Genomic DNA, 18,657 nt, shown 5'->3' with positions numbered 1-18,657 from the left:
GGCTAAGAAATCTCCGGCTAGGAGGGAGCATCTCGACGGTAACGAAAAAAGATCCTTCGTTCGAAAGTCGACGTTTCGTGATAAAATACGGTACACGAATCCAAAAGACGAAGAGGCTGTTAATGTACTCGAAAACATCCGATGTATCACGAGCCGCGCGTCGCGCGAGATTACCATTCGCAATAAAAGTCCGACGGTTTCCTCGTAATCTAGCTGGTTTTATCCGCCGGTTGGTCGTCCATTCGTACGTCCTGCAGCGGCAGGAGGACACCAACCGGGGCACAGGTTTTCCACCGTAAACGGGTTTGTCGCGCGTTTATTCGAACACGCGGAAATCCGTCTGGCCGCGTCTCGAGTGCCGATATCCGTTCCCGGCGCGCTGTAATTGGAGGTTACGAGCAAGGCGAACGATCAAAGAAAAAATAAAAACGAAGGAGGCAAAGGATCGCTAGCTGGGGGGATTCGTTTCTGCGTCCGCGGAGACGGAAGAGAATCGGAGATGTACGGAAAGAGAGAGAGTGGAAGGATAGTCACAGAGAGGGGTAGGTAGCGAGAAGGGTGAGGTATCAGCGCACGAATAGAGGGGAGCTCGTAACCCGGCTGGTAACGCGGCGATCGTCGTTGGGGTGAAGAGGGAGAGCAGTCGGCTCGTTGGTGAGCTCATTCTAGTGTACTATGTTGTGTCGGTACGTACCACTCGGTAGAGGAAGGGAGGGGTAGCCAGAAACGCGCATAGAGGAGTGGAGAGAAAAACGACCCGCGCACAGGCGAGCAAGCAAGGCAGGCAAGTCGAGCAAGCCCAGGTTGACAGGCTAGGCAGGCTAGGCAGGCGAACAGCCGGGCGCAGATACGAGACTCGAAGGGGCAGGAGAGAGTTCTACGACCAGGGAGGAGTGAGACGGAGATAGAACGAGTGCGAGAGAGAAGACGATCGAAAAGGGGCGAAGAGAGGAGTAAAACGAAACGGCAGGCGTAGCGAGGAGCGTGTAGAGCCTGGAGGACAGAAGAGAAAGATGATGGAGGGGATGAACGTGGAGCGCAAAAGGGGCGCGCGGCAAAGGGATGTAGGGACCGGGTGAAGGGAGGGGAGGGAGGGGAAAGGGCATATCCCACTCGGGGTTTCGGTTTAGTTTGGCGTGAGTCGCCGTTCTGGTTGGTGTTGTTGCAGTGGGTCGCTCGACGTTCGATGTCGTTCATTTCCGTGGCTTAGTTCCTGAAAACGCCGCGCCGTGTCCCGCGGCGCCGTCGTACGGCTCGTCGTATTACACTCGTCTCTCGGGTTCGTTTCGTTTTTTTTTTGCGATCTCGTGGCCAGGCCCTGGCGTTCTTCCGGAGCCTGGCGGAAAGGTGAAAGTGAATCCTGCACCGTTGGAACTCGTGTCCGAATGCCAGGGAAGTCAGCCGTTCCTCTTAAAATCGGGTATACATCGAACACGCGACGTGGTAGTTGTTGTTGCATAGACACCCCGCACCTCGCGTTCACAACAGGGAGCTCGAGCCCGAGTATTCGGAGCTTACAGCCTAGAGCGAGCTCGTGTCTCCTTTGCGGTATCGCGGGAGCACGAACGATACGGCATCGCTCTGTGCACGTACGGGACCAGCATGCTCTACTACCATAGAGGATAGCGTTTGCCACTACGATCATCGCATGCTCGCACGTAAGTACACGCACGCACACCGCACCGCCACCCGATATAGCGCTTTGGAGCGTGTACGCTTGTGTGCACATAGGCCTACTCGCCGGTTGAATGCCGAGAAACGACAGAGAGAGAGATGGAGAGGGCGGTTTCCTCCATCTTTTTCCCCTCTCCTCGTTCTATCCTCTCGCGCGTGTATCCTCTTTTTCTAACCTCCTCGTGTCTCGCTCTCGCACGCGCGCTCGTATTATACAGGGTGCTCCAAAATTAACGACACTGCCCAACTGCAGACGATTCCTCCCGTACAAACAAACCAAAAGACTGGAATACGAGGCTCTTGTGCCACCCATCGTTATCAAGGCAATCGATTTCGAAGATACCCCAAGGGCACACGCACGTTTCACCAAGAAACTTGGAGGTTTCGACTCGCGTATCTCTCCGTTGCGTTCGTGCTTGGCTAATGCCGTTTAAAACTGTGACGCGATAGGCAACCTGCTTTTCTAGTTTATTAATTGGCACTATTCACAACGCTAGAAACGCTTAAACGATTGTCCTTTTCATCGTAACGCGATCTCGGCATTCTTCCTAGAAATATTTGTTTCTTTTTATTCGTAAATCACTGTTTTCATAAACTGCACGCAAACGCGACAAACGTTCGTGGCGAGACTCGTCGAATCGTTGATTAGATCGTTCGTGGTCGCGCGGTAACAATTTATGGTACGTCTTTCGCTAATCTCGTCGCGAGCGATCGCTCCTCTGCCGCCAAATCGTGCCGCGCGTTTTGGAGCGGGCTGTATTTCTGCGTTTTCTCATATTCGCGCTGCCTCGTCTTTCGTCCTCGACGAAATCGCTCGGTACACGTTCGCGATACGCGCAACGACGGAATAAACATCGTGCTCGATACGAGATCGCGGTGACTCGTACGCGGCCGCGAGCTTCCCTAGAACGCGGGATCTAGCCATTGTCCGAAATCGATGTAACGGTAGCGGACGGCATCGAAAGCTTTCCGCTGAAAAACTCGTCGCGCCGCTTTCGTCCGGGGCGTTCGCGTCGCGATCTCGCAACGTCCGTTGCCTACGATACACGAGAAAACGTGTCTCTACTGATTAATCAGCTGGCTGCCTCGACAACCAGATCGCCGTGAAACGTTGAATACGAAAGCGACAAAACAATGGGCGGGAAATTCCTCGTAATGAACGAGATTAAGTTCGAAGACCTTTGCCGCAGGCTTTTTTATTTTTTATTTTTTTTAATTTCACCACTGATCACTCGAACCCGGAGCGCACAAAGCATCGTCCTCTTCGAATCTCAAAATGCATGCAATTGTTACTTTCGATGATTTACATATTTAATCCAAGTGTTTGTCCATTCTCTTAGCATGGCCAATCTTTGCCAAGCGACGAACGATCGTGGACTGACATTAACATTCATAGGTTATCTCTCGTAAGTTTCTTTCAATTTCATTATTTACCACTTCCACAGCGACCTTCGCCTTGATTCGACGTACGATGATTGAATTATTAACGATCGCTGTTAAATACATTACGCGGTTAATCTGCTCCAAATGCTACGTTTGTTTACCGTAGAGTGTAATTGGAGAAATAATCGAGAAATTGCATCTTGTTTTATACAGTGTGTGACAAAAGTCGTTTCGCTCGCATTCTTTTATCGTAATTGTATCGAGGAACGTTTCACCGACACGCGACACTATCGAAGAAACTGCGTCGATCGCGAAAAAATGTGATTGTCTAATCGTATTCGACTTCGCCGCAGAAACGAATCGAAAACGACGCGAGTGCTCGCGAGCGAAATAATATCGCACGGACGACGGAGTATTATTTTTTTTTCCTTCCCGACTGTCGTGAGTCTGGCTGGCCGATTGAATGCCTTTCTTTCGCGATCTCTGTACACGGTCGCTAAGGTTACTTCGAATCATGGTCTCTTCCGGCCAGTAGGGTCGTCGTCTCCCTACTCTTTTTTCTTGGGGTACGAACGTATAGAAGCAACGGTGGAAGAGGGATCGGAGAGCAGCTGGGGGTCTAATCTGTAACTCACATAATGCGCGATAAGGTGGCTAAAGTTTCGCGAACGAAAACGAGAGACCGGAAACAGAAAGCGTTCTCGCGTTTCGCCGAAAGAACGATTCCAACGTGTCCAGTCATCGAGCAAAACGAGCAAATTTCAATTTTTCGGTTCGACGATACGAAAAACAGTGTACATAATAGTACACGTAACGCTTTAACAAATTCTAAAGCGTTAAAAGTATCCAAGAGCAAATGCATTGAGAATCGAGAAACCGTCAACACCGCCTCTCTAAAAGGTTCGAACGGTCGAGGAAGTTCGTAACGTCGATCGAAAGCTATTCGAACCGCCCCTCTGATGCCGCTCGAGAATTTCGCTTCTCACGGACCAGCCCGATATAAATAGACAAAGTACTAGACATCGCAGAACGCCCCGGTATATACCTAAGGCGTCCCGGAGTCGGGGGCCCAAACAGTCCGGTTAATTTCCAACGAGATAATTGGACCTCGTACGCGACGTCTTTCTCCGTCCACGTTCGCGAGCACCAAAAACGAACGCCTCCCGATTCCGCGGAAGAGGGACCTCGATCGGTAAGGGGGGATCTTTATTTAGGCGCGTCCCTGCCATTCGCGACACGTGCTGCACTCGGGGAATAGACGAACCTCCAGGTAAAACGGATACAAACGGTCAAGCAACGAATTTTCCAGCTTCGAATAAAGGCCTTTTTCACTGGCTAGGAAACTGGAGAAATGGAAAAAAGTCAAAGGGTTCGCGAATTCGGACGCTTTGTTGCTATGTTTACCGAGCCAGGGACAAACTGACGTGCGACGTTAGGAATCGAACGTAATTCTCTCAGCCGCTTCTCCGTGGTTGGTCGTTTCGTGTCCGTGGCCTCGGCGTTCGCGCGCGGCCCGACCGAGCGTGGTTAGAAACGATGGCGGAAAAACCGACGAGACACGGTTTTTCGGGAATGATTACGAGCGTCGAGGACGGAGTTTATCGCGGGTCTGCGAAATGCCGCGATATTCGATCAATACCGTCAGGTATTCGACGGCACACGGGTCTCGTTCGCAAGGGCTGCTGCTGTTTAGCGGTTTCACCGCGCGCGCCAGGCGAGTGGAAAAACGGAAAGGACAATTCTCCAGCGAGGAGAACGAGGATAAAACGCACCCGTATACCTACCGGGTGGTTGGAACTTATGGTGGAGGGGGGGGACAGAGAGCGAGGCAACGGGATTCTAGCTACCTGAGAAACCTTCGGGAAAGTGGGCTAAACACCGTGACACGGCCTAACCGTTTCCTATGTCGTGCGATTTGTCCGCAAATCTTGCAAATTTTTGTCGCGTATCCCAGTATGCAAATGGGGGAACCGGCTGCTGTTTGAAAAAGTCCGATCGTCTGAACACGCGTTACGATAATGCAGGCGGGAACGATTTTCTTGCCAAAATGACTAGCAATCGTCGAAGACTTTTCGCGTGCCCCTTTAAATCATTCGTATAACACGTTTTAAACCACAAAAAACTGAATTACATTTTTTTATAAACTTTTGATACAAGGAAAGTACAAAGAAAAATACTGAAAAGCAATTCCCTTGATTCTTCGATAAACGAAAAATTGACCGCTGGCACTCTGCGCGGGGTTTTTCCCGCGTTGCGGTTTTCCGGATCGTGGGATTACATCGGACCATGTTTCTCATTACAGGTACCATCACGGACAGTTCCGTTCCGCAACAAGAAAAATGTCTGGGGCGGGTAAAAGGACTTACCTTCGCGAGGTAAATCCCTATCTCATTTGTCCGTTGTGCAGAGGGTACCTTATAGACGCAACCACCGTGGTCGAGTGTTTGCATTCGTGTAAGTGAATCGAATCGGCTACGCGTTACGTTCTTCTGGACGAATAACGATTGTTTTTTTTTCTGTTCAGTTTGCAGAAGCTGTATTTTGAAGCACCTGAACGCGGAAGCTCATTGCCCGTCTTGCAAGCATGTTCTCAACAAAGCGAAACCGAACATCAAGTAAGTTCGACTCAACGAAAATGTCGATAAAAATACTTTAAACGAACAATGATCATTTTTCAGAGCGGACAAAGCGTTACAGGATATCGTGTACAAATTGGTTCCTGGATTGTACCACAAAGAGATGCGCAAGAGAAGAGAGTTCTACAAAAAACATCCGGAGCACGGTAATGCTTCAACACCTTTTCTTCTAACGTAAACGCGTGGTTTTTGCGTGAATTAGTCTAATACAGTAATGGTCTTTTCAGCCGATTTTGCGACTCCGGAGCAACGCGGCGAAGACGTGAGCGGAAGGTTAATTTTCGCACCGGAGGACGCGGTCAGTTTAAGTTTGGAGTACTTGCCGCCCGGAGCGGATCCACTGACTATTCTACTCAGCGCTTTGGACGATGCCAACAATTTGAGCGGGTCCAACAACCAAATTATCAACAATAATACCAACAATCATAGCACAAATACGAGTAACAGACGGTACCTTCAGTGTCCGGCGCTGGTGACTATCGCGCACTTAAAAAAATTTTTAGCTTTGAAATACAGCGTCGACATGACTAGATACACTATTGAAATTTGCCATCGACGTGCTCCGCTTCCGGAACACTGGACCCTAATGGACGTCGCCTACATCTACGCGTGGAAAAGGGTAATTTTTATCTCAATCGCCTGAATATACCGAACTTATTTCCTTCGAGTCGTTAACGATTGATAATTGTGCTTTTAGAATGCGCCGATGCGATTTTTTTACCGAGTAGCATTGGAGGAGCAGACGTTAGAGGCGCCTCCGCACGACAGGCCTTCCACGCCTGGTCTGGGCGCGAGTTTACCTCCGGTCGACGTTACCGTCGCTGCACGAGATAATATCAACGCGGAAAATCCTGAGGATAACGTGGAATTAAAGACGGAAGTCGGACGTGCGAACAGCCACGACGACAAACAAACGTCGGACGATCAGAGTGAAGTTCCGAGCGAAAAAGCGCGGTCTCCGAGCAGCGACCAGAAGCAAGAAACGGAAGTCAAGAACGTTGACGCGAAAGTGGAACAGCCGTCTAGCAACGTGGCAACTTCGACGACAGTTTCGGTCACCGTGACGAATACGACGACAACGACGACCACCGCGGTCGCGTCAACTACCTCGACCAACGTGACCAGCAAGCAAATTAAAACGCCCATTAAGATACTGAAGAACCCAGACGGAAGGTACGAGGTCTTGCGAACTCCAAACGCGAACTGGAACTCGAAGGAACAGAGCACCACGGGGACGGAAACGAAGTCCTCCAGTCCCGAGTTCAGCGTGGTTAGCATTGGTAACGGGCAGAACTCGAACGGAGTCAAGATAACCCTGAAGCAATGCACGCCGAACAGTGTGAGCCCAAACAAGCCCAAGGTAATCAGCAACGTGTTATTGCACTGCGGTGGTCAAGTGGAGAAGAGAGATTCCTCGAATTCGTTGGTCATACAACAAGTACAAAGAAACAGGGAAAAACAGCAGCTGGACAAGCAAGAGAAACACAGACGCAGGGTTACTTTCGTGGATCGGTCGACACCCGAGAAAACCACGAGCAACGCGTTGAAAGCAGCGCTGAAAAAGCCGGCAGAGCTGCAGGAGAAGAAACAATTTCTTCAATGTTTCCAGTTAACTGCCAAAGAGACGGTACCTGATTCACCGTTGGACTCGAAACCGTACGATTTTAACGCTGGTTGTGAATCGAGCGACGCGAAAAACGATGGTAATACCACCGCTGTAAAGAAGGAACAGGACAATGTTAAGGTCGAGGCACCGAGCAACGCAGAAGTACAGAAAAAGAACAGCGTCGAGAATAGCGGTGTAAACGCAGGTGGGAACACGGTGAACGTGAGTAAACGCGTTGTCGCGGCGAGCGGAATTAGCGGCAACGCGCGAGTGAACGCGAACAAACAGTGCAGTGACGTAGACACGCGCGCGTTCAGTTATGCAAAGACCGCGAACGCGACCACCGCGAATAGCAATTCCACGAAGGTTGACGTGTACACTTTCTCCAACGATCCACCGATACTTCCAGCAGGAGCGGTAAAGAGGAAGTGCCCGCCAGGATTACCGATCTTCGACATCAAACGAAAACGACAACAGGCTCAAACGCAAACTGCGAAGAAACAAACTCCTGCCCCTACAGCTACTCCCCCTCCTCCTCCTACTCCTGCTGCTTCACCAGCTCCTATACAAAACAACGTGAAGTCTCCGCGAAAGCTACCGACCGAGCACGTTATTCCTGCGAAAAGGTCTGCGAACATAATCGGCGAAGCTGGTCCCAGTCGGGCACCCGCGACGCAAAGTTCAAAACCTTCGGTGGGCCCGATGCTTTCGAACGACACGAGGAACATCCTGGATGGTTGTGGACTGAATATACCCGCGAGTCTGAGCATAACCCTCACGGCGCCGAAATCACCCGGTAACAATGGCGGATTCGTCGAGCCCATCGTCTCCAAGGACAATCGAAAGAACACGTTAGGAAAAGTGAGTCCCAGCATCACTCTGAACGACAGGTCCGTCGATCCGCGAGTGTTGAAAGCACTAAAGGCTGGGCAAATAAGAATGCCAGCGCCACCTAAACCGAGACAGACCAAGCAACCGGAACGCGAGATGGCCCCGCAGCGACAGTCGACTCCTAGCAAACGGAAACGAGAACAGGATTCACGGGATATCTTGGACCTTAGCGGGGGAAAGAAAGTGGACATGCATCCGTTGAGAATACCTCAACCGGTGACAAAATTGAAGGCGAAGTCGTCGGTACGAGACAACATGTCGAACATTCCGGATCAGGGACAAGTGGTGACACTGATGGGCGGCCATAGGTACTATCGAGCTCCTCCCGGTTCTTTGACGCCGGCGGCACATCGAGTGAGCGACTGTCCGATTCCTACACCGTCGCGTGCCCCGGTCTACGCTCCTGGACTTTCCAGTCCAATGAGCACCAGTCGAGCGAACACGAATCTATCGTCCGTTTTCCCGAGCCTGCAGAGTCTCTACGCCCTGAGTCAAGCACCAAATCTTCAACAGTTTCAAATGGATGCGAGATTGAGGTTACCACGCGGAACCGACGCGAATTCCTCCGGTATGGCTAACACGGACAACCGACCAATGAACTGCAACATACCTAGCAAGAGTCATCTAGCCGCTCAGTGTGCACCGGTAAAACCAGCCAGATCGTCGGTCGCTTCTTTAGCGGTTCCTATTAGTAAACAACAGCAGTCGAACGAGAGGCCCGCTTCTGCCTGTCTGAACAGGGCCCTTACGAACGAAATGAACAAGACTTCTACGTTTCGAAATAACGAGGCTCCGAATTCTACCGACACTGGTCAGCAATTGTCCGTCCAAACGAAATATCCGCCGGTTACAGAAAGCAACAACCGATATTCGCCGCGTAGCAGTACCACCAACAACACCAACAGCGAGGATAAAACATCGTCCACCGAGGCGGCGCGCGATTCGAGCTTGGAAACCGCTAACGATTCCAGAAAGGAGCCGGACAATTCAGCGCGTCAGACACCTCAACGCGAAGCGGCCAGCCCGAGAGTGTCGTCCACGGCTTCTCCGTCGCCACCTCCCGGAGACACTAGTGCGAGTGCAAATAACGATAATACTGCTAGTCGTAACAGCGATAACGCGAACACTGCTTCGAACGGAATCGACGACGTACCGACGACGAGTCCGTCGAAAAACAGTACAACCGTCGAAGTGTCGAGTAGTAAATCACCCGCCAGTCCAGATTCCAGTTCAGTAACGATCGAAAGCCCTTCCAGCAAAAGATGTTCGACGGTGGAACCGGAGTTCCCGTCCCCGTCGGACGGATTAAAGTCTTCCGAAAATTCAACAAAGACCGCGAACGGCGCGGTCGAAGTCTCGACGAACGATAACGAGAAGAAAATCACTTTCAAGCAGCCCGACGATAAACAACTGACGTCGGAGATGTTTCAGAAAAGACTGTTAGCTGCGTTCCCTTCCAACGAGTGGGCGAACAACCCTATCGCCGCGGAACATCTCGGCAATTTTCTGAAAAGTCTGAACGCGTCGATCAAGTCGGAAACGAAATTGGATAGTGTCGGAGCGGAGAAGATCGAAAGTCGGCATGCGTTGGAAGACGCGACGCGTGTAAATAACGAGGCTACGTCGAAGTCTCAGACGGACGTTGTCGAACGATCTTAACCACGCGAACTGCTCTGCAGATGGATAAGTTGCTTTGTCTTCGAGCAAAGACGAAAGATACATCACTGCCAATGTAATGTTAATGAATGACTTTTAGCATGGATGTGTAACGATTTTCATCGTCTATTTAGGACGCTTTAAAACATTATGCGCACGGTGTCCCGTAACGGACGGCGTGGCTGGAACGGAAGGTGTAATTTTAGGAAAATTACTACCTTTTTGTCGATTATACCGCCTACTGCGGGACACCTTGCGCAGATTTACGGTGTACGCGCGCCGCGAAATACAGGGAGATAACAGCGTCAACGCTGGAAATTTTATTTTTTCAAATTTTTTAATGACACGCAACCTTCGAGAAGTTTTAATCTACGCATAGTTGCTTCATCGAGTTACCAACGTTTACGCAACGTTCCAAGTCTTGCTCGATTTTGCAATAGAAAAGGAATCCGAAGAATCGTCTTAGATGTCGAAACCAAGACGTGATATTCAATATGCGAATACTTTCGTATGATTCTGTTATTTGTCGCGCGAAAACTGTTCCTATCTCGGTCCACTGTAACTATGTAAAAGCGGAATGTTTCTTGAAGTACCTCGCATTGTATTATAGTCGAGTTGGCTTCAAACGGCCACTTGATTTTATTCCATTTACAGAATTCGCCATCATGATTCATTTGATCTTTTATAATCGACATTTAAATACCGTAACCTCAAATATAAACACAAAGTCGATGAAATAACATAGGGAAAAATTTGTAATGATACAAAATCTGCTTTTCAAGACGTCTACGGTTAATTTATAACTTGTACGTAAGAAAGAAACACGGGGACCGAAATCGAAAGAGAAAATACTTTTTAACACATTCACAGTCACTGACATAAATTTACATCATTTTTAAATCTATAGCTGATGGTTACTGACATAATTTTATATTTATAAAAAGATTAATGATTTTATGGTTCACATTTATGATAACAACAACTATCTAACAATAAATTGATTTCATTTTACATGTTGATTGGTATAAAATAGAAAAACTATGATAGGTACGGATACTAATACTTCGCTTATCATTTTTTCTTTGTTGGAAATATATTTAATGTATTTTTAAAGTTTTCTATTTGAATTTATAACACAAATTTCAATTTCAAACAAGTGATTACATACATGATATTGTAAAACACTTTTTAAAAGTTTCATTCTCATTCTACTATTAAAACCTTATGGGAACTGATTAGAAATTCGTATACATTATCCACAGCTTTCAATTTTACGTTGGGCATTAAAATTGCCAGCTATGAATGTGTTAAGAAAAGCTAGAATACAATTCTTTGTATAATGTATGGCTGATATGTATGCTATTGTTAGTTCTTTATTTACTTTTTGCGTTACGTTTCACTATGAGTTACTACTATGTATACGTTGTATGATAATTGTTATGTTATGCGACTGTATTATATTATATGTATTATTTCTTGATCTGTATATATTTATAATTACACTTAGTATGTCGTTCTTGCGAAATGTGCGCAAAATCCTATTACTTTGTAAGCTTGGAAACGTGTTTATTCAAATTGATCATGAGGAATTCGTGTGAAAAAATAACATCGCCAAAATTTTTTAACGTAACCGCATCGAATGCATTGTCGCGATCTATGAATATTCATTTTGAATAACAGAGAACTGACATGTAACAACTGAAGGAATATATCATTATATACACAAACACTACATTGTGATATTTCTTTTTTCTTAGTTCCCATATTGAAAATTTTTATATTTTTCGTATTAAACAAAAAACACAAACTAACAAATTTACTGCAGAATATATAGTATGTACTCACGTTTGGGCAAAAGTGTGTCAACAGGTTCAAGTCTCTGTAAAGAATGCAGAACTGCGTTGCAATAATGTTTCCAAACATATCGAATCTCTGTAAAAAAAAATATATTACCATTACTTTTCTTCAGATCGTATTTTTATTTGGGATTATATTTTTCTCCGACGAAATTTTTTGAACCGTTACTTTCGCGCTATGGTGTTCTGCAAACTACGTACTTTGCGAGTTATACTCGCAAAGGTTAGTTTACATTATTGTAACATGCTAGTAATATACATACGTTGCAAACGAAACGAACTTGCATTCAACCACATGTGTAATATATTTTCTGTTAGATATTTAAAATATAAAGTTTGTTACGTTAAGAAAGTATACAAAGAAAACTAGTACGTTTTTAATGAAGTATAAAATACTATTAATAAGAACCGAGAAAGAACCAATAGATTTACAGTTGACTGTGGCGCCAAATTAGCGAACTAAATTGCGTACGAATCGTACCTCTTGTAGTAAATACGTAACTTTAAGGTTAGATGTTGGAGGTATGGTTGGTCAGGTATGGTGTTCAAGAAAATGAAAGGTTAACTTATGGGATAAATGCTTGAACGATCAAAACTTTTATCATTATTTGAACTGTGCGAGTGAAGATGAGTAACACGAAGGAAAATTCTACAGCTCCGACCAAAAATACAACTTCCGGAAACACGAAACCTTACGGAAAGATTGTGTTAACATTACAAAATTGTCTTTTACCTGAGGACAAGCTCAATTCAACGCCGTCGCATTTAGATGGATTGGACGCGGAAACCGAAACAGATTTACGAATATTAGGATGCGAATTGATACAAACTGCTGGTATTTTGCTGAAATTACCGCAGGTTAGTTATTTATTTTGAAAATAAACAAAATGTTTGTAAACGTTATAACCTCTATAACCTCGAAACAATATCGTAATGTTTGGTTTTATTACTTTTTGGCAGGTTGCAATGGCCACAGGACAAGTAATATTTCAACGATTTTATTACAGTAAATCGTTAGTTAGACATAATATGGAAACAACTGCAATGGGTTGTGTTTGTTTAGCTAGTAAAATTGAAGAGGCACCAAGGCGAATCAGGGATGTTATTAATGTGTTTAATCATATAAAGCAAGTTTCCAGTCAAAAGTGAGTAAAGTTAAATATTTATAATGTTACAATTAAAACTTGTATGTATGCAATTTTATTTGTTTAATTATTCATTTATTTATTTGTTATTTATTTCAGACCAATACAACCAGTAATACTCGATCAAAATTATGTGGCATTAAAGAATCAAGTAATTAAATCTGAAAGGAGAGTTCTGAAGGAATTAGGGTTCTGTGTTCATGTAAAACATCCTCATAAAATTATTGTTATGTACTTGCAAGTACTAGGGTATGAGAAAAATAGAACTCTGATGCAACAATGCTGGAATTATATGAATGATTCGTTAAGGTCTGATGTATTTTTAAGACATCAACCAGAAACAGTTGCCTGTGCATGTGTCTATTTAGGAGCTAGACAACTTCAACTTCCATTACCTACTACACCTGCCTGGTTTTCCCTCTTTAAAGTTAACGAATCTGCAATTAGAGATGTTTGCCGTCGTATATTACGACTTTATTTCCGACCTCGCGTTAAACCGGAACAGTTAGAAAAACGTGTAGAGGAGCTTCGTCGTCAGTATGAGGAAGCTAGAACCAAAGCAAGAGGAGGAGATGTAGACAGCCATACACCGAGTCCACCACTTCCTAAACATCATAATGCCTGGGGCGGGTTTATTAGCCGCAGTGGTACACACGCTGCACCCGAAAGGACAAAATCACCTAGGTATAGTATTGTTAAGAAATGTTAATCAAATTATATTCTATTGGAAAACATTGAAACGAACTTTATTTACTTCCATTAAGACGTTCAAAATCTCCAAGTACTTCACCATCTAGAGGTGAAGGAACAAAGCATTCCAAAAGAAAGAAACATAGTAGAAGCAGATCACGCAGCCATAGCCACGGACGATCTCGGAAACCGAAAAAAGCACAACGAAGGCGATCTGGCAGCCATAAGTCTTCGCGTAGTCGTTACAGATCACGCAGTCGATCTCGGGATAGAGATACAGAAAAATCAAGCAAACATCGCAGTAAACACAGACGACATTGAATCACTCTATGTATAAAGAATTATTTCATATTATAACAAAGAGACACTGCGATTGCATTAACAGTTGAATTCAATTTTGTAATATAATATGAGGCCTTTTTTTTATCTGTTAATTAAATGCACTTTAAATAGGAGAATTCATTTTTACTGTATGATACATATCCTGAGTTAAATTAAAAATGTAAGTATAGGTTTGAAACAAATCATTTGTAAGAGTGTCAACTCAAAGTACCTCAAAAAGAAATAAAATGGTACATTCTCAGAAAAAATATTACAAGTAATAATATTTAAAAGAGCGTGTATTTAATACAAATGCAACTTGAAAATAAAGTTTTATATTCCTGTATTGTTGTGTATCATTTTATAAAACCCGGCAGGCGGTGCTTTTTTCTTGTCAGCGGAGAGTACTGCTGAAAAATCTAGTGTTGTCAATTGCGGGAGAACGTGCACGATGTATCCTCTATAATATTGCAGATTTTCAATAGGATTTCCATGTAATGTTAAAGATTTGAGATTTTCCAAGGATTTTAGTTTCATCACATCGTTGATATTTGATATATTGTTTCCGTGTAAATAAATAATTTTTAAATTCGGAAATTTTGTAATGTCATCTCCAATTTTCTGTATCTCGTTAAAAGAAAGATCAATCCAGGAAAGGTATGCAGGATCATCAAGAAGTTTGTAAACAAGATTTTTGAATCCGTCCATAGATGTTAATAAATTATTGCTTAACCAGAACGAACATGTTACGAAACGATCTGTAGGCGTTCGTAATGGAATTTTACCTGTTCGTACTGCTTGCGGGCGTTTATTTGCCAATTCTTTTGTAATAAAAGATCAGTTTTGATTAATACTTCTTTTTATTTTAGAAAAAATGATGATCTACTTAATTTTAGTGGCATTGTGTAACATTTTAACTAAACAAATCGTAAAAATATCATATATTGTATAACATACCATCCATAGTGGTTGCTTTTTTAAAGGACAAGTCTAATGGAGCAGCTATAATCATTTCTTGTTGTTCAGTTCGTTTGTAATCCGAAAATACATCTTCGTATGCATTAGTCATATCCATTTCAAACTTTGAAAGGATAAATATTACTTTTAACGATGATATTAATCATGCTTGTATATCAGCTAAGAAAATAAAGAAAAGCAAACCTACATCATGCGTCACAATGTCGCTATACATTTAACGTGTTTAATCAAACTTAGTTATCAGTTTCTAGTAATATTATTACAATTGGTTTATTTTCGTCTACAATTGCCATCACCGTCATTTCTTCAAATCAGTATAGATAGACATTTATCCAAACGTTTATTATTAAAAATAATGATTCGAACTAACATATGGGTCTTTCATTTGTAATAATGTCATTTAAAATTAAATAAAATATTTGATAATATTATTTCAAAAGTGTTTAGACCTGACAGATCTTTATGTATTTACCAGTAACAATTTCCGGTTATTTTGAATTGATGGAAATAAAGTCGATTTGGATGCGTTTTTGAACTCTTAAAAACTAATGCCGACCGAGCAACGAGTCGCAAAGAGTTGGGATTCTATCATTTACGTATTCATTGGCATAAAATTATAAACTGTTAACAGCCGGTAAATCGAGGCAAAAATATTACTTCGATGTAAGTTTTCTAAACAAGGAATTTTTAATATATGAATTTGTAAAATTTATTTTAACATTGAGTAAAGTGTGAGATAAGCAACCGGATCTATTGAATTTGATTTTTGACACTGACCAAAAATGCCGCGAACGAAAAATGCTCGACGACCGAAAAATGAACAGCCATACATGGAAGAGAGTGATTTATTAATACAAGATTATAAACGAAAGGCCCATTTGCGAATTTTAAAAATGGAAGAAGAATCAAAAATGGAAATAAAACGTTTCGAAACTTTTGTTGATGTTACTTTATCACGACTTCCAACGGAAATTAGAAACATGACACTTGGGGAGTTACTCGACATCGACATTGACAATAAAAAACAGATTTGTAACGACGCTTTGTTATCAGTTGACGACCGTTTGTTACCATCAGTTTCGAAACTAAAAAAAGAGAAGAGAACCACGAAAAGGATCACTGCTGTGTCTGATGATGGATATGTAACTGAAGAGATAGTTACAACACATGCATCGAGAATTCGAAAGGGTACTACACTATCTACAACCAGAAGAACACGTAGCAGTTCAAGGAACAGTAAAATGAAGCTTAGCGAAATTAATGATAGTACTGTGAAGAAACCTAAAAAGGAATATGCTAAGAAATCGATGAATGTTGATAAATTTAAAACCCCCGCGAATCTGAAGTCTGAAAACAATGCATATGATCTTGTGACTCCAAAAGTCAAACCTAATACACCATTAAATATACTAAGACGTCCACGAGAAGGGGAAATGGTTCTTAGCATGCAAGGTAGTCCCTTATTGGTTTCTACAGAGATTCAGAAAAATATTGCCAATATTAATGTGCCTCTAGGTAATGGCAATATAATATCATTGTTACCTGAACATGGACTACGTATGTCACAGATTCCTGCATTAGATTCTGAAACCATGCAACAACTAAAGACTCTAAAAAGTCATATTGAGAAAGTTATCTCTTTTAAATAATAATTGTGCTCATAATGTATTTTATATTTAACTGTTATGTGTGTCAATTGAATGATTGATCAGAATGTGTTTTAGATATTTTGATACAACTTTACCATTGGCGAAATAGATAGAAGTGTATGTTCATTTTATATTTAAACAGTATTACTTCTTGTAAGCGAGAGTAATGCATATGTAGCATATTAACCCTTGTCCAACCAGAACCAGGTCATTTTGACTTAGCATTGGGAAGTTGGTTGTAATTAGATAGTTGATCGAGTGAGGGTTAAGGTAATATAAGATTATAAGATAATACGAGATACATCAAAAAATTTTCTATAAATGAACTACAATACAAGGTATTTTGCAATCTGGAGCTTTGTTTTAGAAGCTCTTAGATGTCTGCAGTTGTAAATTATTAGGTCTGACTTCTTGATATGCCGTTTAAATCCTAATCATAAGAAGCATGTGCCAATGCATATTCATACACATATGCCATAGGTAATATTGTACAGAATGCATCTCCATGAAATTTGATATAGGTTTGTTACATTGGTTTAAATAAATTTTCGCATTTCAAAACAACACAGTGTTTTTACTTTTACAACGTATTCAGCGTTTAAGGATTATTTCGAAAATGTTTCGAGAAACATACAAATATGCTTATAACAATGAAAATCTTCACTATGATATTTTTGATTCGAAAAATTATTTTGTATCTATTATGTGTAGTAGTTTATCATATAAACTTACAAGCATTTACAGTTGTTGAGGGTTCTGTTTCGTGACATTAATCTTGTACGTTCGGTAATAAGAGGCGAACGATAGTCGTAGTTCTGGGAAGGATAGTAATTCCGGGAAAACACTTCAACAGAAAGAAAATAAAATAATATGAAAGCTCGGTGAAGCCGGTCACACGTTATATCGTACAACAAAAGGTTCGATTCAGCACCGATTGTGTTTCGTTTTATTTTCATCAGGATTCTTTAATAACACTTACGTTATAAAATATTTTGACTGATAGAATTACTTATGAATCGCATAAGAGATCGAGATATATCGAAAAACGGATGCTATGCTCAGTGACGATAATAAATTATTCGGTAATTAAATTTTGATGTGGAATCTTACAATCACAATTTATATCTGAGGTACTCTCGAACCTAAGGATTAACAATATTATTCGAAACTCGAGACTTGAGAGTTCCTTCGGGAAAACATCGAGTATCGGTGACATTGGACCTTTCCTTACTTCCCGCCTAATTCGCGATGTCGCTGCTAATGGGACAATGTCGTCATTCGTAACGTAGAAATTGGCGCGGTAAGACGTGTTTGTAAGAAGACAGTTTCACGGATAATATGGTACATATATTTTATCTATCGACATTTAATCGCGTCTCACTTAATTACTATTACTCTCTAACGATACCTTCGTTTATTATTAATGCATTTTTATCATGGATTGAATCAGAATCGTGAAGAAAGTTGAGTCGATTTCGCGCGTTTTTTCGACATCTAACCAAGATTGATCGTCATTTTATTTATCTAAATATAATTATATACAATTTCGTACAACATATTTCAAGTTCAGTCGATGTTTAATTGCGATATAGGCACATTGACATTGACGCATTTAATCCAAATTTGTATTTTATTTCTGTTACAGTTTCTAATTGCATTTTGAGGACGCCACCGGTCATTGACGCCATGACATGAACGGATTGGTAAAATCTACTTTATTATAACAATTAACGTATTTATACTTGATTACATCTTTTTGTTTCTTCATTGAATTTTTACTCTTCGTAAGTACAATATGCAAATGCTGACAGTTCAGTGCTAAGGTTAATCATCATGTAATTTCAATAGGGCGGGAATTAATAATGACGTCGCTAAATATGGGTGGCAAATTGGTATTACACTTGACTTCATTTTGATCGCGATTGATATTTCCGGATATCATCTATTTAATTGACTTTCTATAAATCTGTCGTTATGAAATGTCGCAATTGCATTTTCGTACAGTTTGATATGCCAGTTTCATAAAACGTAAAATCTGCTCGATTATAACTTTAATTTTTACAAGATTCAGAACGTTTATAAAAATCAGAATGTATTTTTAAATTTAATTCAGTCAATATGCTTATTACATTCATTTCCCAGTTTTTCTTTCAGGAATTTTGGTGACCGAGC

General features: G+C 42.3%; 5 protein-coding genes across 5 annotated transcripts in view; 3 read left to right on the top strand and 2 right to left on the bottom strand.

Moving 5' to 3' along the window:
• The window catches only part of LOC122403403 (ras-related protein M-Ras-like), a 49,443-nt gene extending 37,699 nt beyond the window's left edge, over positions 1-11,744 (bottom strand). Inside the window, exon 1 of the mRNA XM_043406906.1 lies at positions 11,692-11,744. The gene's annotated coding sequence lies outside the window, so the exon portion shown is untranslated. The remainder of the gene's footprint in view (positions 1-11,691) is intronic.
• LOC122403400 (serine/arginine repetitive matrix protein 2-like) lies at positions 1,291-10,812 on the top strand. Its single transcript, XM_043406903.1, has 6 exons — positions 1,291-1,658; positions 5,360-5,511; positions 5,582-5,672; positions 5,736-5,839; positions 5,921-6,312; positions 6,391-10,812. Exons 2-6 carry the CDS (start codon positions 5,397-5,399, stop codon positions 9,847-9,849), a joined length of 4,161 nt encoding a protein of 1,386 aa, XP_043262838.1. The 5' UTR covers positions 1,291-1,658; positions 5,360-5,396; the 3' UTR covers positions 9,850-10,812.
• A 486-nt stretch (positions 11,745-12,230) lies between the features above and the next one.
• LOC122403379 (cyclin-L1) lies at positions 12,231-13,975 on the top strand. Its single transcript, XM_043406874.1, has 4 exons — positions 12,231-12,560; positions 12,663-12,847; positions 12,947-13,531; positions 13,612-13,975. The coding sequence occupies exons 1-4, from the start codon at positions 12,330-12,332 to the stop codon at positions 13,856-13,858; spliced, it is 1,248 nt and encodes a 415-aa protein (XP_043262809.1). The 5' UTR covers positions 12,231-12,329; the 3' UTR covers positions 13,859-13,975.
• Positions 13,976-14,139: 164 nt separating this feature from the next.
• LOC122403389 (leucine-rich repeat-containing protein 51-like) lies at positions 14,140-15,073 on the bottom strand. Its single transcript, XM_043406886.1, has 2 exons — positions 14,816-15,073; positions 14,140-14,679 (listed from the first exon to the last, which is right to left on the bottom strand). Exons 1-2 carry the CDS (start codon positions 14,931-14,933, stop codon positions 14,192-14,194), a joined length of 606 nt encoding a protein of 201 aa, XP_043262821.1. The 5' UTR covers positions 14,934-15,073; the 3' UTR covers positions 14,140-14,191.
• Positions 15,074-15,464: 391 nt separating this feature from the next.
• On the top strand, positions 15,465-16,729 carry LOC122403386 (borealin). Its single transcript, XM_043406882.1, has one exon. It carries the CDS (start codon positions 15,619-15,621, stop codon positions 16,483-16,485), a length of 867 nt encoding a protein of 288 aa, XP_043262817.1. The 5' UTR covers positions 15,465-15,618; the 3' UTR covers positions 16,486-16,729.
• The last annotated feature ends 1,928 nt before the right edge of the window (positions 16,730-18,657 follow it).

This window comes from Colletes gigas, unplaced genomic scaffold (assembly GCF_013123115.1).
Source record: "Colletes gigas isolate AHSC1104 unplaced genomic scaffold, ASM1312311v1 Colletes_gigas_Sc00051, whole genome shotgun sequence".
NCBI lineage: Eukaryota > Metazoa > Arthropoda > Insecta > Hymenoptera > Colletidae > Colletes > Colletes gigas.
The sequence above is the reverse complement of the archived record's forward strand: the minus strand, read 5'-3'. Positions and strand labels throughout refer to the sequence as shown.

Coding starts and splice junctions, on each gene's coding strand:
- LOC122403400 (XM_043406903.1), top strand. CDS start 5,397: ATGTCTGGGGCGGGTAAAAGGACTTACCTTCGCGAGGTAAATCCCTAT. Junction 5,512..5,581: donor GGTCGAGTGTTTGCATTCGT/GTAAGTGAATCG, acceptor TTTTCTGTTCAG/TTTGCAGAAGCTGTATTTTG. Junction 5,673..5,735: donor AAAGCGAAACCGAACATCAA/GTAAGTTCGACT, acceptor ATCATTTTTCAG/AGCGGACAAAGCGTTACAGG.
- LOC122403379 (XM_043406874.1), top strand. CDS start 12,330: ATGAGTAACACGAAGGAAAATTCTACAGCTCCGACCAAAAATACAACT. Junction 12,561..12,662: donor TTTTGCTGAAATTACCGCAG/GTTAGTTATTTA, acceptor ACTTTTTGGCAG/GTTGCAATGGCCACAGGACA. Junction 13,532..13,611: donor GAAAGGACAAAATCACCTAG/GTATAGTATTGT, acceptor ACTTCCATTAAG/ACGTTCAAAATCTCCAAGTA.
- LOC122403389 (XM_043406886.1), bottom strand. CDS start 14,933: ATGGATATGACTAATGCATACGAAGATGTATTTTCGGATTACAAACGA. Junction 14,680..14,815: donor AAAAGCAACCACTATGGATG/GTATGTTATACA, acceptor TTATTACAAAAG/AATTGGCAAATAAACGCCCG.
- LOC122403386 (XM_043406882.1), top strand. CDS start 15,619: ATGCCGCGAACGAAAAATGCTCGACGACCGAAAAATGAACAGCCATAC.